At 31.6% G+C, this 19,483-nt stretch overlaps 2 protein-coding genes across 4 annotated transcripts in view; one reads left to right on the top strand and one right to left on the bottom strand.

The window, feature by feature from the left end:
* Window positions 1-19,483, bottom strand: part of LOC126738159 (kinesin-like protein CG14535) — an 871,125-nt gene that overhangs the window by 538,212 nt on the left and 313,430 nt on the right. The window lies entirely within an intron of this gene.
* Window positions 9,804-10,912, top strand: LOC126738183 (uncharacterized). Its single transcript, XM_050443390.1, has 2 exons — window positions 9,804-10,286; window positions 10,354-10,912. The coding sequence occupies exons 1-2, from the start codon at window positions 9,920-9,922 to the stop codon at window positions 10,731-10,733; spliced, it is 747 nt and encodes a 248-aa protein (XP_050299347.1). The 5' UTR covers window positions 9,804-9,919; the 3' UTR covers window positions 10,734-10,912.

Consider the following 19,483-nt stretch of genomic DNA (forward strand, 5'->3'; position numbering starts at 1 on the left):
AATACTGTATATTGTCGAATGAAATTGTACTCACTGAAATGTGAACACTTCTAGAAATGAAACACTAGAATTTTATAGGGTGATGGTATTTTTGAAGTATTCATGATGTATTCTTAGATTATCTGAGAACCGAGAGCAATATATCAAGCTGGGCACTTGCAATAAGCGATCCACTTTATGTTAAGATTAAAATTGCTTAGATTACTATTTTGGGCACAGATGTAAATAGCTCCGCACTATCCTAGTGCGCACTAGGATAGTGCGGAGCTATTTACATCTGTGATTATGGGTCTAGTTCTTATTTTATACATCCTAACATAACTGATCGGTATGTTAATTAAAACTAGAATCACTATTTCATACACGATTCATATTCTTTGGACAAACATGGTATAAATAAATAAAATAAATCACAGTAGCATGCTTTAAATTATTATTTAACATCTCAAAAACAAATTGTATGACATTGTTTCTCGTAGCTGCAAACCGTCCATAGTAAAACGGAAATTTATATAAATATAGTGTAATATTAATTTTGATGTAGCCTAAATAATGAATTAGCTAAAACTAAGGAAAACGCAGTGTCCTTTTTTGCTTCATGAAACTCAGATATAATAAATGCTTGTTACTGGGCGAATTCTTAAAATACCAACGATAAGAATCTAATATACGAGTACGAACTTCCGCATGTCATTTAATTTTAATTACTTATAAACTTTATGCTAAACAAGCTGATTTTTATTTCAATGTCAATATTATCTTAAAATTTGATATACAGAGACTACCTAAAAAAAAAACATTTTTTGATAACCTTCATTTGATATTTATGTAAAACCAAAGCAGATTTTGATAATATGATTTCTTCAGACTGTTTATCAATAATTTTTCTTCATAATCTTTTCTTTTTAAAATCTTTTCGTATTCGGTATTATTTCGAATTAATTTCGTATTTCAGTAATTTCGTGACATAATTTGTTACATTTCCATGTCTTAATTTGTCATCATTTTTGTTACATAATTCACAATTCCACAATTCCACTGACTGCTTAATATAAATTTTTCAACTACCAACCAATTCGTTTATTACTATTTAAAATTTTTTTATCTAGCTAACAAAAAATCAATACATAAAGAATCAAAAAAATACTTTAAAACTAAACTTTTTCCTACACGTCAGATGAAATTGTAAAAATACTAAAGGTATTATTACTATCAGAAGCTAGGTTTTTCATTTTAGCAATAATCCAATTATTAAACAAATAAACTGATTTTACTTCGAAACTTTTTTGTGTTGAATAATTAGCTGTTTATGCTAATTTACAAATTATTTCAACTCATTTTGGTGAGTAAGCCACTATTGGGTTCTTATTCTGCAGCCTACAGACGTTTTTTCCACAATTAGCAGATGAGGGTACAGTGTTTGAAAATTATTAAACCTTTTAAATCTAACAAAAATTATGTAGTGAATTGCAGAAATTATTAAGCATTTTCTAAAAAAAAGACTATGGAAATTCGCATGAATACAATGCCGCGAAGTTCTTTTACCAACGGCACACTTACAAATATATTTCGATAAAAAGTGTTCGCCGAATTAATGATCAAATTTCATGAAATAAGTTCTATTTATAGCTAAAAGACGCAGCTTCGAAGATAGTATTGATGCAAATTGCAACATGTAGTATGCGTGACTTGTATAATTTATCAACGCACATAGTGCCACTATTATAAGATTTCACGAAGGTAAAAACTAAATGAAAACGACTTGTACTTTTGTGAAGCTACATCTAAATTCTTATCTGTTGTATTATTCTGTTATAAAAAAATTTAGTCAGCCGCTAGTATTATCGTTACTGGAAGGATTCGAATTTACCGATTTTTCACAAAACTCATAAGCTAGAAATATTGAAAGTATATTTGCAACAAATTCTATTATATGTTCTGTTTTGCTTTTTGAAATTGAACAAGAAATATGTACAAAATTTATTAAAAAATACCACTAATTCAGACATAACAAATATCCTATCGAAATATAAAATTTACTCCAAAAAAATAGTAACTGATTGTTCAGCAAAACAACTGAATATAGTCGCCTTCGCTCTTATCGTGCGGGTTCAAAGGTCACCACATAATATGAATCAAATTGAAAAATATTTCGTTAAATGAAATAGTACGTGCGAAAATAAAAAAATATGCTTAACAGCATATATTTTTGGTCTTTTCAGCGATTTTGCAATTGAAAGAAGTTCGGATTTGAGCATATATGGCAAGGGATTCTGATTTTCTTTTACTAACCATTCATAAATTTCTCTTTTTCTCCAACTTCCATTTGGTTGTTTATTCAAAATTCTTGAATGATACGACGCATTGTCTAATACTATTAAGGAGGGTTCTTGCAAGTTCGGTATTAACTGTTCCTATAACCATTCTTCAAACATTTCGCAATTCATATTGTCATGATAATCCATACTTTTAGACTTAGAACTAGAAGAAAAAATTAAACTTGCACCTGGAACGAATCCCGTTGAAGACCCGGCATGTAAAATAATAAATCGTTTTCCCTGATCACATCCTTTTTTTCTTTTCACGCTTTTCACAGATTCATCTTGCCAAGATTTTATTCCACTCCCGTTTGAAAATATCCAAGTTTCATCTTAGAATACCACTTTCCTTAACTTTGATTTTTCATTTTGTGTATATTGTCTTAAAAATCCTATTCGTTAGCTCACAATATTTGGTAGTTCACACAAATATCTTCTATTGCAGTCTTTTTTATAGCGGAAACCTATGCTTTTAATTAATTATGATAAAGCAGAAAGTCCAATTTCCAAAGTGCCGCGTTGCTTTAAAACATCCCTCAGAAATGGCAGCGTTATATTTATTTTTAGCCTATATAGTTCATAAATCCTATCCCTTACTTCCATTTTTACACATTCACTTAAATCTTCAGTCTTCGGCTTCTTCCTTTTACACTTTTTTTCCTTCTTGGGAATAAGATTGTTCTTGTTTTCATATACAACCTTTTGCACCATTCTTAAACTAATTCCAAGCACTTTAGCTACTTCTTGTACATTCTTAGGCAACCCTTTATTTTCTTTTTCGTTCTCGAAGTAATTAATAACATTAAGTACCATTTTTTGTCTTGAGGATTTAGAAATCCACAAAAAGGCTTTTTCTTTTCCATAATTTGAAATTTAAATTATCTTGTGACAAATAATGTCATCCGTCAATCGAAACGAGACAGGCATATTTGTTATGAAAGTAATTGTTTTAGAACCACTGACATTTATTATTTTATCTTCTTTTGATACATTAACGCTGCATATATCTGTTTCGTTTATCTGACACGTTGTAGTTAAAAAACGTTGTTGCGCAAATTGAAATGAAACGTAACTACAAAAGTTGATAATCCGATACACCCGCACGATAAGAGCGATTTTGACTAAAGCCTCCTTGGTCACCAATTTCTGATCGGTTTTTATATTTTACGCCAAACGTATTCTGGGTATTTCAAAATTTTATATTTTTTAAAAGACTGGCTCGATTTTGAGAAGTTATGCAACAACATATAGGAAATAAATTAACTGCTATACAAGGTTTAAATTCAATTTCTACTTAACCGATATTTTTAAAGATACTTAAAAATTATAAACCAAGTTTTCAAATTTTGCCTATCGTATCGACCGAAAGCTTTTTCACAATTTACTACAAGAATTCCTTACTATATTTTTTTAACTTTTACTTCTGCACTATTACCATATGATAAATTATTTCCAAGACACCCCTCTAAATATCAAAATCACCGTTCTATAATTGTCGCAGCCCTACAAGACGTAGGGCACTGCTGGCAGTCGCTTTTCAATTGAAACTTGACTTATTACTAGCGACGTTGACAGATGGGATGTCGACAACTTAAGAAAGGTTAACAAATGGCTAAACACTTATTAATTTTTTAGAGTGATAGGAATTAATTTGTTTTACTTAAAAATAGATAGGGCATATTATAAATAGTTTGTCAAAAAGAAATTTTCTAAAGCTCAATTGAACAAAGTAATATTTTAATAAAATAGCAAGAGGATATAAAACCCTTCAGAACAAGCGTATCTAGCTGGAAAAAGAAAATAATGAGTCCCTGAATTAAGGGATAAAAATGATTTTTATAGTCGTTAAGGTTGGCAGAGCCTTGGATGTCAGTATTGGAAATAATTAGACAAATCACTGCTATTGTATTGGGGAGGACCAAAAGAAAAAAAATAATCTCTTTCTTATTCTGAACATTACCTTTATTTTAAAAATTAAAATAGAGCAAGTTTAGTTCTAAAAATGAGATCAGATCTAAGTGTGGGCAATATATGTAAAAGTGTACAATAAAGACATGTATATCAACGAAACCCTTACAAAGTCTAATCGCGCACTGTTTAAAAGTATGGTCAATATAAAAAGAAAAAAAACGTAAAGTATTTGTGGGTTAGGGATGAGATTTTCACTTCCTGTTCCTTTAGCAGATCGAATTATCTCTCGATTTTTTCTGTAAACTACATATTCTTAATCAATAAAATCATAATGGTCATAGATACATGGCTGTATATAGATCAGGGTCAATCTAAAAAGAAATTGATAGCCTCAGATTAAATAACTTAGAATTAAAACCAAGCTAGTATCTTCACTCTATATATATATACAGGGTGTTCATTTGAAAATTTCCCACCATGGATTTATCGAAAACCACTGTTTTAAAAAAAACGCCGAAATACGTCAAAAGGTTTGTCAAGGGGGACAACTTTCTAACCTAAAATTACTTCACCTTCTTTCACCCTCTGCCCCCCCCCCGTGGTCATCCCCTTAAAAATTTTAAATGGCAAGGGGTATCGAGTAATAGCTTGTTTAAAAGGTCTTTCGAAGTCTTTTATTTTGACGTTTGATTTTTTTAAATCGGTCTCATTTTCGCGAAAATTAGAAAAATCTTTGTTTATCTTAATTTTACACTATTAAAGTTTTTTTTTTCGTTTTAGGGTTTAGCCGCAATCGAGCACCGCGATATTAAATGGATACCCTGTATATATACATTATAAATAGTGCATCTTTTTGCATCCAAAATGCTTTAAACATATCAGAAGTTTTTCCTACTAGCAGGGTCGGAAATTGATATGCTTTTATTGGTGGTGATTACTTTAGTATATGGGATGCTTATTCCATTCCAACGCAAGAAGAAACCACAGTAGCTGAAGTGTTGTTCCAGAACTAGATATGCGGATCCTCAGAGATACATTCCTTTAAAAGAAGGAACTTTTAATTAAGTATTCCAATCTGTATGTCAGTTGCTGGGAATCAGTGAGATCCGCTTAAGCCCTCCATATCTTTAGTCTTATGAAATGGTTAAACGATTTAATCGTATTTTGGAAACCTATTTAAGAATTGTAGTAAACTGTAAGTAAACGAACTGCCTAAATACAACCATTTCTATTGGCATATTGTTCTACGTGTTCTTTTATCTACGTGTTTACTAGAAAAGCTCAGAAAAAATGTCTTCGGTGATGAACTTCACGAAAATAACAAAATGATTTTACGTTTTGACATAAAGGCGAATTGTAGTGGTCTTAATCCTGAAGACAATGCCTGGTTATATCATCCACGGAGGCCAAAAGGCAAGTCACCGAAGTTCCGAAACGTGGTATACCAGATCTACCGACGTCGGACCAACGATATTAGGTTTAGAATATAATATTTAGGATCCTATTTATCTTTAGTTTAATATTTTTACTTATAGTGTCTGGTTTTTAAGGATGTCATCTTGTTTAAGGATCCCATTTTGGCCCCAATTTAGATTATTTTAATGTAAATTTTGGTATTTTAAATGTTCTAGATTTTGTATACTTACTTGCTATTATTATCAGTATTCTCTTAAAATTATTGATCTCTATCGGCAAAAAATAATACAAATTTCTAAGGATTTCCGAATAGTTCTATGGGCATTTAAGAGGGACCGCGTTTCATGATATTTTAATTAGTTTTGATGTTTACCTTGGAAATAATTAAGCGACACATTATTTATTTAAACTTTACAGATTATTTGAGAACACTAAGCGGGATAATCTAAGAAGCTCTTCTATTAATAAAAAAAAAAATATTTTTTCGAAAAGAATATATCAGAATCTGAATAAATTTATACCATTCCAAGGGCATACAAATCGAAAAAAAATACCCACCATGGTAATAACGGAAATATTACGAATTTAAAAAAAAAAGATTAAGAAAAAAAGTACAAAAAATCTAATAATCTTACAAATAACTCAAATTTTATCTATATTAGAATTAAAGTTAAGAGTGACATTACAGGTGCTTATAAAAAATACATAAAAAGATAGAAAAAAATATCGAGTAATTCTAATAGCTTCTAGAGATAATTGTTTAACAAAGTCATTGATTCCTCTAATATTATACAAAAATTAGGAAATATTCGAGTAAGTATATTGCTGGCAGTTTTGCTTCACATCTTTCTCGTATTTTTCAATTAAATTCCTTCCATCCTGAATTTTTTTCTAACAATTCCTTTGATAAATACTACTCTGTTGGTGAAAAGCGTTTCTGCGGACGATATTAAAATCGCAGTAAAAAAAATTAAACCTTAAAAATATGTTGGGCCAAGTAAGATACCTCTGTATATTTTAAAAGGATTCATTCATTTTTTTGGAGCTTTTTCAATTAAATTTTTCTCAATAATATTTAACTTAACATTGGAGAAAAAACTTACACAAATACATGGAAAACCTCAAAAAGACTTCCTATCTTAATCATTAAAAGTGGAGACGAAACTGTTTTAAGACTTGTGGTTTTAAGATGTTATTCAAGTTAAATATTTAAATCGATATTATATAGCAAGATTTGTAATCACATAGTTTTTGGTTTATCACTGAAAAACAATAGGGTCTTGTGCACAAGAAGTCAACAGTTACAAACTTGCCTACATTTTTACAAAAACGGAATGATGTTGACTCTGACAGGTAGATGTTAGTAGATTTTTGCTCTTCGATAGAGTTAACCACGATATTTTGTTAAGAAAATTACATTGCTTTGGTTTATCACAGATTTTTCTGCAGTTGTTTACTTCATTTTTAAAATCAAGAGTTCAGTATGTTGTATAGTATAGAAGTTATATATTGACATTTTGTAACTTTATCAGGGGTTCTCAAGTACCTAACCTAAAGTCATTACTTTTGTTAACTCCTATAAATGTTGTGAGAGTTAATTATTTGTGGATGGTTTATAATTTTACAGAGCAATTAATAGTACGAGAGACTGCGAGCTTCTTCAGCATGTCTAAGATAAAGTAATACTTTGGTAAAACAAATTATATTTGAATATTTGCCGTGAAATTTACGAGAAAAAATGTGTGCAATTTATTCACAGTATAAAATGGGTACCAATCTTTTAAAATATAGAAATAAAAGACTTAGGGGTCGTTTTTGACGAAAAATTAAATTTCAAGATTCATAATGACACGGCTGTTAATAAGATATTTAAGGTTTAAGGATTTATAATTCGTTATGGCTCTAATTTTAGTAACTTTAAAAATCATTATTACTCTCTATAATGTCTATGTTCATTCATTATGGAATATTCATTAAAGGTTTGGTATCCCTTCTACTTGGAAAAAATTTTAAAGAGGGTTGAATTTGATTTTTGCGTTATTTATATTATAAAACACGTGGCGAGCGTTTTACTGGTATATCTTGTTAACAGAATTTCGCAGAATATAATTTAAAGAAAACTTACTTCTAGAAGAACTATGACCTGCTTACTGTTTACACATAAAATTATTTATTCTTTGAAAAACTATTGTTAACGATAAACATTTATCAAAATAGAAATATAAAAGCTTTTTATAAAACTAAAACAATATAGGTGGAAAATCGATAATTTTCAGAATGTCTAATGACGCAAATCTACTAATTAATATTGAAATATTTTCTGAGACATTTATGCAGTTTTAAAAAATCATCTCTAATGAATAATATTGTCAGGTTTTTTTTCTTTGTTTTCATAGTTTTGTTATAGGTAATTTAACAAGTTATCTGGAAGGAAGATCTTTTTTTGTAATATACAGGGTGTTTGGCGGAGGGTTAGCCAAACTTGGTGGGCATATAGAAAGGCTCAGATAGAAGATATTTTCTTAATAAACTTGTGTTCTAAAGGTCTCGGGTTTTTTTATATCATTGATTTTGTGTTATTTTCAGGATTTTCAAAAAATTATGCCTTTTGACATTTTTTTCAGCATATTTTTCACGTTTTTTTTTACATTTGTATTTAGTCTGTAATGTATCCTGAATCTAAAAAAATCAATATCAAGTACAAATAATACCGAAATAATTCGTTTTGAGCTTAAAAAGTTAATACAAGTAGCAAAAAAAGTTATAAAAGGTAACTTTAACTTGACGCAAAAAAAAAACTAAAATCTATCAAGATGTTCAGGTAGTTTTAAAAATATCTCCAGTTAATACTCTTTTCAATGATATACGATGTGTATCTAACCCCCTAACCTAAGCCGACTAACTTGCCACAATTCATGACTTTAAAGGACAATAAAGTAAAAAAAAATATTTTTTTTAATTTTATGTATGTAAAATATCCTAAGGTAATTTAATATATTTAATAAACGTATATTTAGTATAACACCCTGTATTCGTTTATAAGTGTCTCAACCGCCCGAGAATTATCTTACATCCTTGAAAATCTATACCCTAAGCATAAATAATAATAATAATAAGCAGAGATTGAGAGAGACCCAGAAAAGAAAAGAGGCAGTGAGTGCTAGCACTTCGCCTTATAAAGAGCCTTGTATATAGAGTGATCATAGTTGACCAGGTGTGGTGGTGTTTGTCCACTAGGTGGATATTAGAATGGTTGTGATTGTTTTGTGCACAGGTTAATCGACATGTGAGTAATATTTTATATTGTTGTTGTATAAGTCCATGGCTAGAGTTTTATAGTATACCAGAGTTTGTCGCTGTTTAGCGAGGTATTACCAGATTGTGGTCGATTGTGTAGCAATCGACAGGGATGCCCTCTGCGCGCAGTTCCTTCGAGTTGGTCTTGTGAGTTATAGAGGGCCCTTACTTGTCTTCTCGATTGACACAATTGGATTCTAAGATCTCGGTACATGTTATCTTAGTTTCCGAGTGTTGAGATGCTTACTGCTTAGCGGCAGTGGAGCGTCTGGGGTAGCCATAACTATTTTAGGGGACACTAGCTAGTCGTCGAAGAAAGAAGATATATATGGAAATTAATAGCAAATATATAGTAACTATATTGATGGTTGTTGGCATGACTGAATCAAGGGGATCGAGGTTCCCCGGTGAGTAAACTTAATCTTTATTAGATGGGTCAGTACAGTAAATCGTAAACATTTTTGTTTCATGGTACTCTCAATCTCTTGCTGTATACATGGTGGAGCTCGCTGAATGAATTGCATTATCAATACTCACGTAAGTTTAATTTTAAAATACCCAAATTTTACATGTATTTATTTCAAAATTACAAATTTTATTAAAACTGCGCTCCCCTGGCTCTAATACATGCCCTACGTCGCCGTCGCATTTCCACTGTCGTAAGACGAAGCCGCATCTCTTTTCTGATAGTTTGAAAAGCGGCATCGATTCTTTGAATGGTCAAATGAGGAGATCGTGGAACATGCTATGGGATTGTTGTTGTGATAACAACAATATGTGCTACATATTGTTGTTGTCATTTGACATTTGTCGTGGTGTAACTTTTTAGCTTTCTTACGTACCCAAGTCGTGAATTTAGTATTGTATCGTTTCTGTAGTTGTTATTGTTATTGTTAATACTGTTGTTATTGTTGCTGTTAATTGAGTTTTTATATAGTTTTTATGACTTTCCTTAATTTTGTATCATTATCGCTACAATGGCTGCATACACTACCGAAGAATACGCCGATATTGTCTTTGCTTATGGAAGAGCCAATGGTAATACACGAGAAGCACAAAGAATTTATGAGGAGCAATACCCCAATAGGCGTGTGCCCCACCACGACACTTTTGCTAACACTTTTCGTCGATTAAGGGAAACAGGCAATCTAAATTTTCAAGAACCGAGGACCAATCGGAGGCAGTATGATGTGGCTGTAGATGAAAACGTAATTCGCACATTCGATGAGGATCCCACCACTAGTACAAGGAAAGTAGCTACAGATCTGAACATTTCTACATGGAAAGCATGGTCAGTTGTCAAGGCAGAAGGAAGGCATCCTTTCCATTACACCCCAGTGCAAGGTAATTTCATACTACATCAACAACTTAATTCCGCAATTTTTACTGGCATCGTGATACGAGATTCTAGGTCTTCTACAAGCCGACTATGAGCGACGGGTACAATTTTGCCGCTTTTTGCTTCACGCAGACGTTGAAAATGGACACTTTTTAAAAAGCATCTTATGGACAGATGAATCAACATTTACACATGCGGGGATATTTAACCAACATAATTTACATTATTGGGAAAACAAAAACGTAAATACGCATTTGACTAGAGCCAAGTCTTTCCAAACAAGATTCAGTGTTTGGGCAGGTGTGATTGGGAGACACCTCATCGGTCCACACTACTTGCCGAGAAACCTCAACGGGGACAATTACTTACATTTTTTACAAAATGATCTCCCACAATTATTGGCTGATATACGCATATTTAATGAAGACGGGGCCAATCGTCTTCCAGAATGACGGGTGTCCTGCACACTATCGGGTCGCCATTAGAGAATTTCTGGACAATACTTTTCCCAATTCGTGGATCGGAAGAGCAGGTCCCATCGCATGGACTCCACGGTCCCCTGATTTAACCCCTCTCGATTTTTACGTATGGGGACGTGCGAAAGAACTCGCGTAGGAGGTAGAAATTGACAATCGAGACCACTTAATTCAAAGAATCAATGCCGCTTTTCTAACCGTCAGAGAAGAGATGCAACTTCGCCTTATGATAGTAGAAATCCGACGGCGATGTAGGGCATGTATAAGAGCCAGGGGAGCGCAGTTTCAACAAAATTTGTAATTTTGAAATAAATACATAAAATTTTAAAGTCATGAATTGTGGCAAGTTAGTCGGCTTTATGTTACACATCGTATATCATTGAAAAGAGTATTAACTGGAGATGTTTTTAAAACTACCTGAACATCTTGATAGATTTTAGTTTTTTTTTTGCGTCTAACGTAACCTAAAGGTATCTTTAAGTTAAAGTTACCTTTCATAACTTTTTTTGCTACTTGTATTAACTTTTTGAGCTCAAAACGAATTATTTCGGTATTATTTGTACTTGATATTGATTTTTTTAGATTCAGGATATATTACAGACTAAATACTAATGTAAACAAAACATGAAAAATATGCTGAAAAAATTTAAAGATGTCAAAAGGCATAATTTTTTGAAAATCCTGAAAATAACACAAAATCAATGATATAAAAAAACCCGAGACTTAGACTATATGCCCAACAAGTTTGGTTAACCGTCCGCCAAACCCCCTGTATAGTAGTTACTTAATATATTTTTCTTAGTTAGTATCATCGTATTTAGTGGTGTTGTCTGTAGGTTGCATAAACCGTTTTCATTTAATTTTAATTTGCTGTTCTTATTTTGCAAAGTTAACAAAACCGGCCTTTAGTGTAAAATGTTTAATAAAGGAAATTTCATTATCAAATCTAATAAATCTATTTTACCTTAAATAAGTACGTAAACAATTTTTTTTTTCTGTTTAGTAATTATGCATATGTGATATTTCTTCCGGCATTATTTATTAACTATATACTTTTTAAATTTATTGATGTGTAATACATATTAAAATATGAATTAGTCTAAGAAACATAAGCATATATCAGCTGTCCTTTTGGTAATATTGTATTTTGGGTCTGCAATTTGTTTTTGCTGAATGTTACAAGAATATATGTGCATAAAATGCACTTAGTAAATAAAACTATTTTTGAAAATTTTTGCTAATTTATATTTGTCCAACTAAATACCTCATAGCATTTGTTATGAACGAAAAAAAATCCATTCCATTTTTAAACAACATCGATATTTTGACGTGCTCTATCTGCTAAGAGTTTGGCATCTAAGAGTTTGACATCTATTCATTGGACACCATCTCAATCAATGTAATAAGACGAAGGACGTAGAATGAAAATGAATAAATTTCCTCTACAAAAAAAATATCACAATATTCCTAAATATGAAAAAGAATTAGTTAGGCGTTATGTTTCAATTAAAGAAGTCGAACCCGTATATTCGACGATATGGCGTAATCTTTTGCCCATCAATCCTCAATAACAAGACACGGCATTTTTACAACATTTTAGCCAGCGTTGATAGCACCATAAAAAATGCTCGAAAATCGAAACCTATAAAATCTTATAAGTTATAATAAAACTTTTTTATGTTCCAACGCCCGTTCCCATTAGCACATAACTACGCGTCACTTTTTATGTCTCACGATGACAACTTATACTCATCCGCTCTAAACAGAGCTAATAAAACTGGTTGTAAATTGCTTTTCTCGCTAGTTATAAATGTTTGATAAGTTTTCAATTATGAGTAGACTGTAAAAAATTAGTTTTATTACTCATTTGCTACTGTTTGCGTGAATTGTGTACAATGACCTTAAACATTGAAGATCTATTAAGCCTAATATTGACATTTGCAAAATAGTCGCCCACTCCAAGACGAAAGCCTATGGTCATCTGGACCTATCAAGACATTATTGCAATCTGTTTTTAAAGCAAACAAATTTACGTCACATTGATTCAAGTGCATAGGTAATAATATTTCAGTAAGAAAGAATAAGTTGACTATCTTATCCGTAATCAAAACTATAATGTCGGCAAGGTCGGTAGACAGACGGCTTAAAGATTGAAATTTAATAAATTCCTACATTCAAAAAAGTAGTCCATTTTTCTTTGAGACCTTTTAGTAGACGTCCTAGTTCGGACGGTAAGGGTACTGAAAGTCAACGGTATCAGTGTATTTGTAAGTAGAAATCAATTCTCGAAGTGGAGTGGCTATGTTTTTTTTTTCATTACTTTTGTTTGTTTTCATAAAAATTCTCGCTGGCCACATTACTATCTATAGTTGGTATTGATTGGGAACATGAATATGGTAGAGCAGGTACAGTTTTGGTATATATAAGAGATTTCACTGAATTTTTGGTCTCAAGATGTTATAAAAAATAATCGCTCAGAAATTTTATGAATCCTCTTCAAAGAAAATAGAATAAAATAGTTATTTATATAACAGGTGTGCAAAATGATCCTTTTTTTTACGAATGGGAAATTTGTCATGAAAGTCCCATGAATAAAAAAAAGCGGATTTTACACACATATAATTTTTTTAACTACCAAAGAAAACACTAAGAAAAATTAAAAAATACCAAATTAATTTACACATTAGTGCGTAAAAAACCGTCCACAAAATGTTTAAGTCAAATTACTTTGTACGCACTAGTACCTAAAAAAGTCTACTACGCACTTTCTAAAAGACTTTTTTAGACACTAGTGCGTAAAAAGTAAAACCTTATAAACTCTGGGAAGTGTATTAAGTAAGTACTTTTACTACGCACGGTAGTAGAAAAAATATTTTACACGTTATATTTATAATCATTGTTGCATACGTATGACTTAAATCAAATAATTATTGGGCCGATTTAGAGTGGACTCACTAGTACAATCCTTTTGTATCCCATTTTATGTTGTTATACTAATTTTGTCTTAATTGGTTTTTTTTTTTTAGATACCTGACTATTTAATAGTTAAATGAAAAGTTAATGGGGACTTTTTTTGACAGTTTTTTGATAGAAAATTATTTTATAGTTGATACACCTCTTGAACGCATTGAGTACATTAACCGTATTAATAAAGGCTTGCAATGTTTAATAAAGACAATACATATTATAAATCTTTATGACTTTCACACACCGGTAAGAACCTCGAATTATCAAAAAAAAAAGCACATATCAGGTAGATCGCTATCGATACATGGCATACTTTCCAAAATTTTGAGCCTTTTTGATAGGTGTCCCTCAGGGATCAATTTTAAGGCCACTACTTCATAAATAGATACTAAAATCAAGCAAGTTTCTGTTCACTATTACGCTGACCTCACTCGGTTCTATATATTTTTTCGTCTAGTTATTTAAAAGGCAAACTAACACATAATCTTAATATTCTTAGGAATGTTTCATTAAATTTGCTTTAACCCTATCTAGAAAATGAAAGAAACCAGCGGATAGTGAATAAAAATGTCGGTCAATAATGAATATTTTATCGACCTCAAACTTTTTTATCTGAAGTGGCTACCCTAAGTGTGATGCATCATCTTAACGAGCATACAATTTTCTATTTAACCAAACCGAAAAAATAAAATCGGTTGACGTATAAGTGAATAGTGAGCAAAAATGTAAGGTAATAAAAAAAAATATCAACTTAAACTTTGGTAGGTCAAATGGTTGCCGCTAGTGTCACACATTATTTTAAATGGCAAACAATTTTCCACCTTACTTATGGTAACGAAATCACACTCCTTAAAAATACAATATATCCTTTAATTGTCCAATCTTTAGAAAACCAAGTGGATGAAAATGGTGTTAGGATACAAGATGAAAATAATTTGTATTTCCAATAAGTCAAGCTTCCTGGCACTACGATTTGAGAGTTTGAGAGTGGCTTAATAAACGGTTTCCAAAGATACTAGCAGGCGTGGTGCAATTCAATAGCTTGCATGTTCGCCAGACTTAACATCACTAGATTTTTTCCTTTGACGGTATTTAAAAAGCAAAGTTTATAAAACCACACCTGAAAAAATTATTGATTGAAAGGATCAATTCGATCCTTGCAGTCAATAATATCGATGCTCGCAAATGTAGCAATATTAGTGAACAAACACTTGCCAATGTTTGTAAGGAATTTCAAAATAGACTTTATTTTTGTCTGGTGAATAACGGAGCACATTTTAAGCATTTAATAAAATAAATTCAGTGAACTGATCAAATTGTTTATTTTAAACAACTTTTTACACCCTTACTGTTTGTTAGTCTATATATATAGGATAACCGTTTGACATGCTAAAGAATGACGTTGATAAAAATATTCCTAATATAATAATAAATTACCAAAGATTTTTGGTTACTATTCGCTGGTACGTCAACCGAGTTAATTTGTTGACACTGTTGAATAGATATTTTAATGCTGCTTACAATGATGTGTTACATGATGGGGGTTCCTATTTGACATATCAAAGTGAGGTTAGCTGGAGATAAGGAGGTGAATGACGGAACTTTGTTAAATACTAAATACAAACACTTATACAGTCTCAAGCAGTGTGGATTAAGATGTAGATTTGACATTTCCAAGTCATCTGAAGTAATATTCTATTTTTAGGCTATTACAAAATACTTAATTAATTTAGAAAGCGCTATGTACTAGTTTAGTACTATCGCAATTTAATTCAATATCGCACTCTTACGTTAATCTTAAAATCTTATTATTTAATTATAATTAAATTATTATTGATGATAATATTATCGGACAACTAATAAATACAAGATAAAAACTGAAAATTAAGGTCAAGATACCGAAACTTTTATAAAAGGTTTATTTTAAAATGCAAAAAATTTCTTTTAATACACTCATCGGCAAAAGTATGGCACCGCTACTATTTTATAAATTTGAAATTTAATAGCAATATTGCAACTAGGCATTTGGAAGCATTAAGAAATTTCTACAAATCAAAATCAGTCAACATAAACATTCAATAAATATTTTTGGACTATTTGCAAACTCTTGTTAGCAAGGCTTTTTTTTCTGTATTACAGTATACAGATATAATCATTCAAACCTCGCCTATAGAAAATAGTCTATGAGCTGAAGCGAGAGGGGACATATGGAGTACGCATGAGACAGACAGAGGGAACAATACATGCCGTTTCCAAATTAATACTTTTGGCAACATTGATATTTCTGCCGCACGGCTCTCCGCTGCTCATCGAAAAACGAGACTATTCTTATCCCCACCACACTGCACCGCCGATATGAGATTGCATTTTAAACGTTTAACGTTATTTTTATTCCTAGCTTCCTGCTTAATCAGCAAAGATTAAATTTAAAATCGCTCGCTATTTTCTTGTAAAATGTGTTCTCTTGAGGAAAAAAAGTAAATTATTAAGTGGTATTAGGCCGGCAGTTCTGTCGATGAAATATCAGGCAGAATTGGATTCACGTTCGAAAATCGGCCCATTTCCATACGCAGCACAATTTTTGCAATTATCCATAGGTTTGAAACCTTTGGGTGCTTGCAAAATTGCAGGAAATGCTACGCAAATGCAACCTGTTGTTAGACTACTAGGCAAAAAAAGGGAGCTTCGAGAGGTTAATGTTTGTGCTGTTGCTGAAATCAACTTTCCTTGCAATAGTACAACCACTGCCAAAGAAACGGGTATTGAGCGTTTAAGGGTTAGAAGAATTTTAAAAAGAAATAAGTACAAGTGCTATAAGTTGCAAAAAACCCAAAAAAATTTCTCCCACAGGACCATGAGAGACGGATAGAATTTTGCCATGAAGTATTAAAAAGGGCAAATCGGGACGAAATGTTTATTAGTAACATTTTGTTTTCAGATGAGTCCTCTTTCTCTATTTGTGGTAAACATAATGCGTCCATTACAGTGGGTTATTCGAGGGAAAATAAGCACATAAGCATACCAACACGTACACAATACACTCAAAAGTTCTTTAATGTATGGGCTGGCATTTTAGATAATTCAATTATAGGCCCTTTTTTATCGATGGAAACCTTAATGCCAACAAATACCCTAGTCTTTTGAGGGCTCAATATCAATTTAGAACAAGTTTGGTTTCAACAGGATGGTTGTCCCGCTAATAACACATTAGTGGTACGTCAATTTCTCGAAACGTCTTTCCCTAATCAAACAGTCAGTGGAAACGGTACTACTAAATGGCCCGCCAGAAACCCCGATTTAGCCCTCAATGATTTTTTTCTTTGGGAATACCTAAAAGAACAAATTTATAGACACGAAAATGAACGGGCTACTAATTTAGAAGAGCTTTGTGTTAAAATTAGGCAAGCATTTAATAGTATCTCTATTGAAATGTTGTCGAACACGAGAAGGTCGTTTTATGATCGATTGACGTACTGCACTGCTAAACAGGGTGGCCTTTTTGAACCTGACATATGATAATTTTAATTTAATATTATCAAATTTACTTAATTTTTTGCTTTATTTTGAATTATTTTTTTATTTCCTGTCCAATATTTAGTTAGTTTATGTTTACAACATTATTGCAGTCGGTTTTTAGTTTATTTTTTGCTGTTAGGACAGCCAGCAGCAAAGACTCAAACGAAATATTTTTTTTTTTTTAATTTGGCACAGAGCAGTACATTCCCACTTGAACGTCTTAAGAATACTGAAAGGGTTTCGGGCTTCGGCGGTGTCCGCTGCTTGGAGTATGTTGTCACAACGTTGCCAGACCTACCGCGATATATAATTCCTATAGGCGAAGTTAGAATGATCATATCTGTATGAGTTAATCTATGTTAAAAGTAGGGAATAGTGAAAAAATTTACTGGAGCTGAAATTTCGGCGTTTACAAGGGCAAAAATGATTACTTTACACCAAAAAGGTTTATCGCGGCATCAAATTGCTGCTCGTTGAAATATTGATAGTATTATTAGATATTATATTAGTATTATTAAATATTGTTATTCAAAGATTTAAAGAAACGGGCGATGTTGCTTCGCGAGCTAGAAGTGCTTCAGTGAGCAAAAAGATCGTTATCTTGCTCAATATGCACATAGAAACTGCTCATCTCCTATTAGAGTGGTAAAATTTCAGTTTCAACGCATGAACAATCGTGTTATATCAAGTCGTACGGTTTCAGAAGACTTATTAATATTGGACATTATCTCAGGCGGCCATTGATAGTACCACAATTAAATCACCAACAAAGACAAGTATCTTCATATGGGCTAGGTAGGGAGACAACATCGTCTTAATACTGCTCTTGAAGTTGCTCCATATCAAGGTCTTAGTGAAATATTTTGGGATGGAGGAATTTTTTACAATCTAGGCACAGAAATCATTCACATTCCACAAATAATGAAAGTGCATTTTTACTTGGAAAATGTCATAAAGCCTGTTATTTATCCATTAAGGCAAGAGATCGGCAACAATTTTGTCTTGATGAACGATAACACCCATTCGCATAGAGCTACGATAGTTCAAATGGCATTAAATGAAGCTGAAATACCAGATTAGATTGGCCGCCACTGTCGTCGGATGTGTATTCCCATTGAACATATTTGGGACTACCTCTCTAGAGCCATTAACCGTAGAAATAATCCACGAAGAAGCCGCCAAGAGCTTATTTTAGCAGCTCAAGAAGAATGGGTTAATTTTCCACAGGACACTATTAATAATATTATAATTGGCAGGCAGCGTAGAGTTGGGACCTTAATTAGTAGTCGAAGAAACAATACTAGCTGTTAATTGGACAATGTTTACATTAAGTTTTTGAAGATTTATTACTTTTCTGTTTTCCTTAAACATTAATTTATTAATGTAATTGTTATTACTTTAAAAAAAAATATCTTTATCCAAAAACATTTTGCTGTGCCTTTTTTCATGTACATTTGTCCAATCATCCTTCCAGATTCTTTTTGCAAAAGTATTTAACTTAATGCGTATGTCACAATAAAAAATAAATAGGAGATGTAAGACTTTTGCCGTTACAGATAAAATATGCTTAACAGTAATAGAAAATTATCAGACAACATTTGTGGCATAACTTTCAAGCTTTTAAAAATGCCTTAGCAGCTGTTCATCAATTTAATGCTAATCAATTTAGGTCATAATATCAATATAAGGTTATATCACTTTAGGTTTACCAATCTCTTTAACTCAATTTCACTGATTAGTTAATTTTTATATTAGTATTGTTTAAATTTGACAAATTACGGACAACGTTTTTTCAGTTCCAGATAATTTTTGAATTATATCGCATTTTTATTTTTTTTTTCTAAAAGGAAACCTTTATTAAAAATTGGTTGCATACTTAAAATAAAGTATTTAATATTAGTTTGCCTTTTCACCTAACTTTTTTGTTTTTTTCATTAATTAATGAAGTTTAATGTCCCTAAAGTGAAATGAAAAAAATGTGTCTCAGGGTTAAGATTCCAAACAAAACTAATTTTATTTCAGAAGTGCCGACGTTTTGGCCTTTAGTTAAGCCATCTTCTAACACGCTACAGTTTTCAATAGTTAAATAAACCAATAAATGAATAAATAAATAAATTAAAACAATAAATAAAAAAAACTATAATAATGTATAAAGTTACAGGTAGATGATACCATTTTAGCCTATCCTCATGAAAATATTCCCACCTTTTAACTTTCTTTAATAAATACTAATTACATCTTCA

Source organism: Anthonomus grandis, chromosome 7, assembly GCF_022605725.1.
Source record: "Anthonomus grandis grandis chromosome 7, icAntGran1.3, whole genome shotgun sequence".
In the NCBI taxonomy this organism is placed as follows: Eukaryota; Metazoa; Arthropoda; class Insecta; order Coleoptera; family Curculionidae; genus Anthonomus; species Anthonomus grandis.

What these genes read in the sequence shown, in the direction of transcription:
- LOC126738183 (XM_050443390.1), top strand. Translation starts at nt 9,920, where the DNA reads ATGGCTGCATACACTACCGAAGAATACGCCGATATTGTCTTTGCTTAT. An exon ending in CCATTACACCCCAGTGCAAG is followed by an intron (nt 10,287 to 10,353) that starts GTAATTTCATAC and finishes ACGAGATTCTAG; the next exon opens with GTCTTCTACAAGCCGACTAT.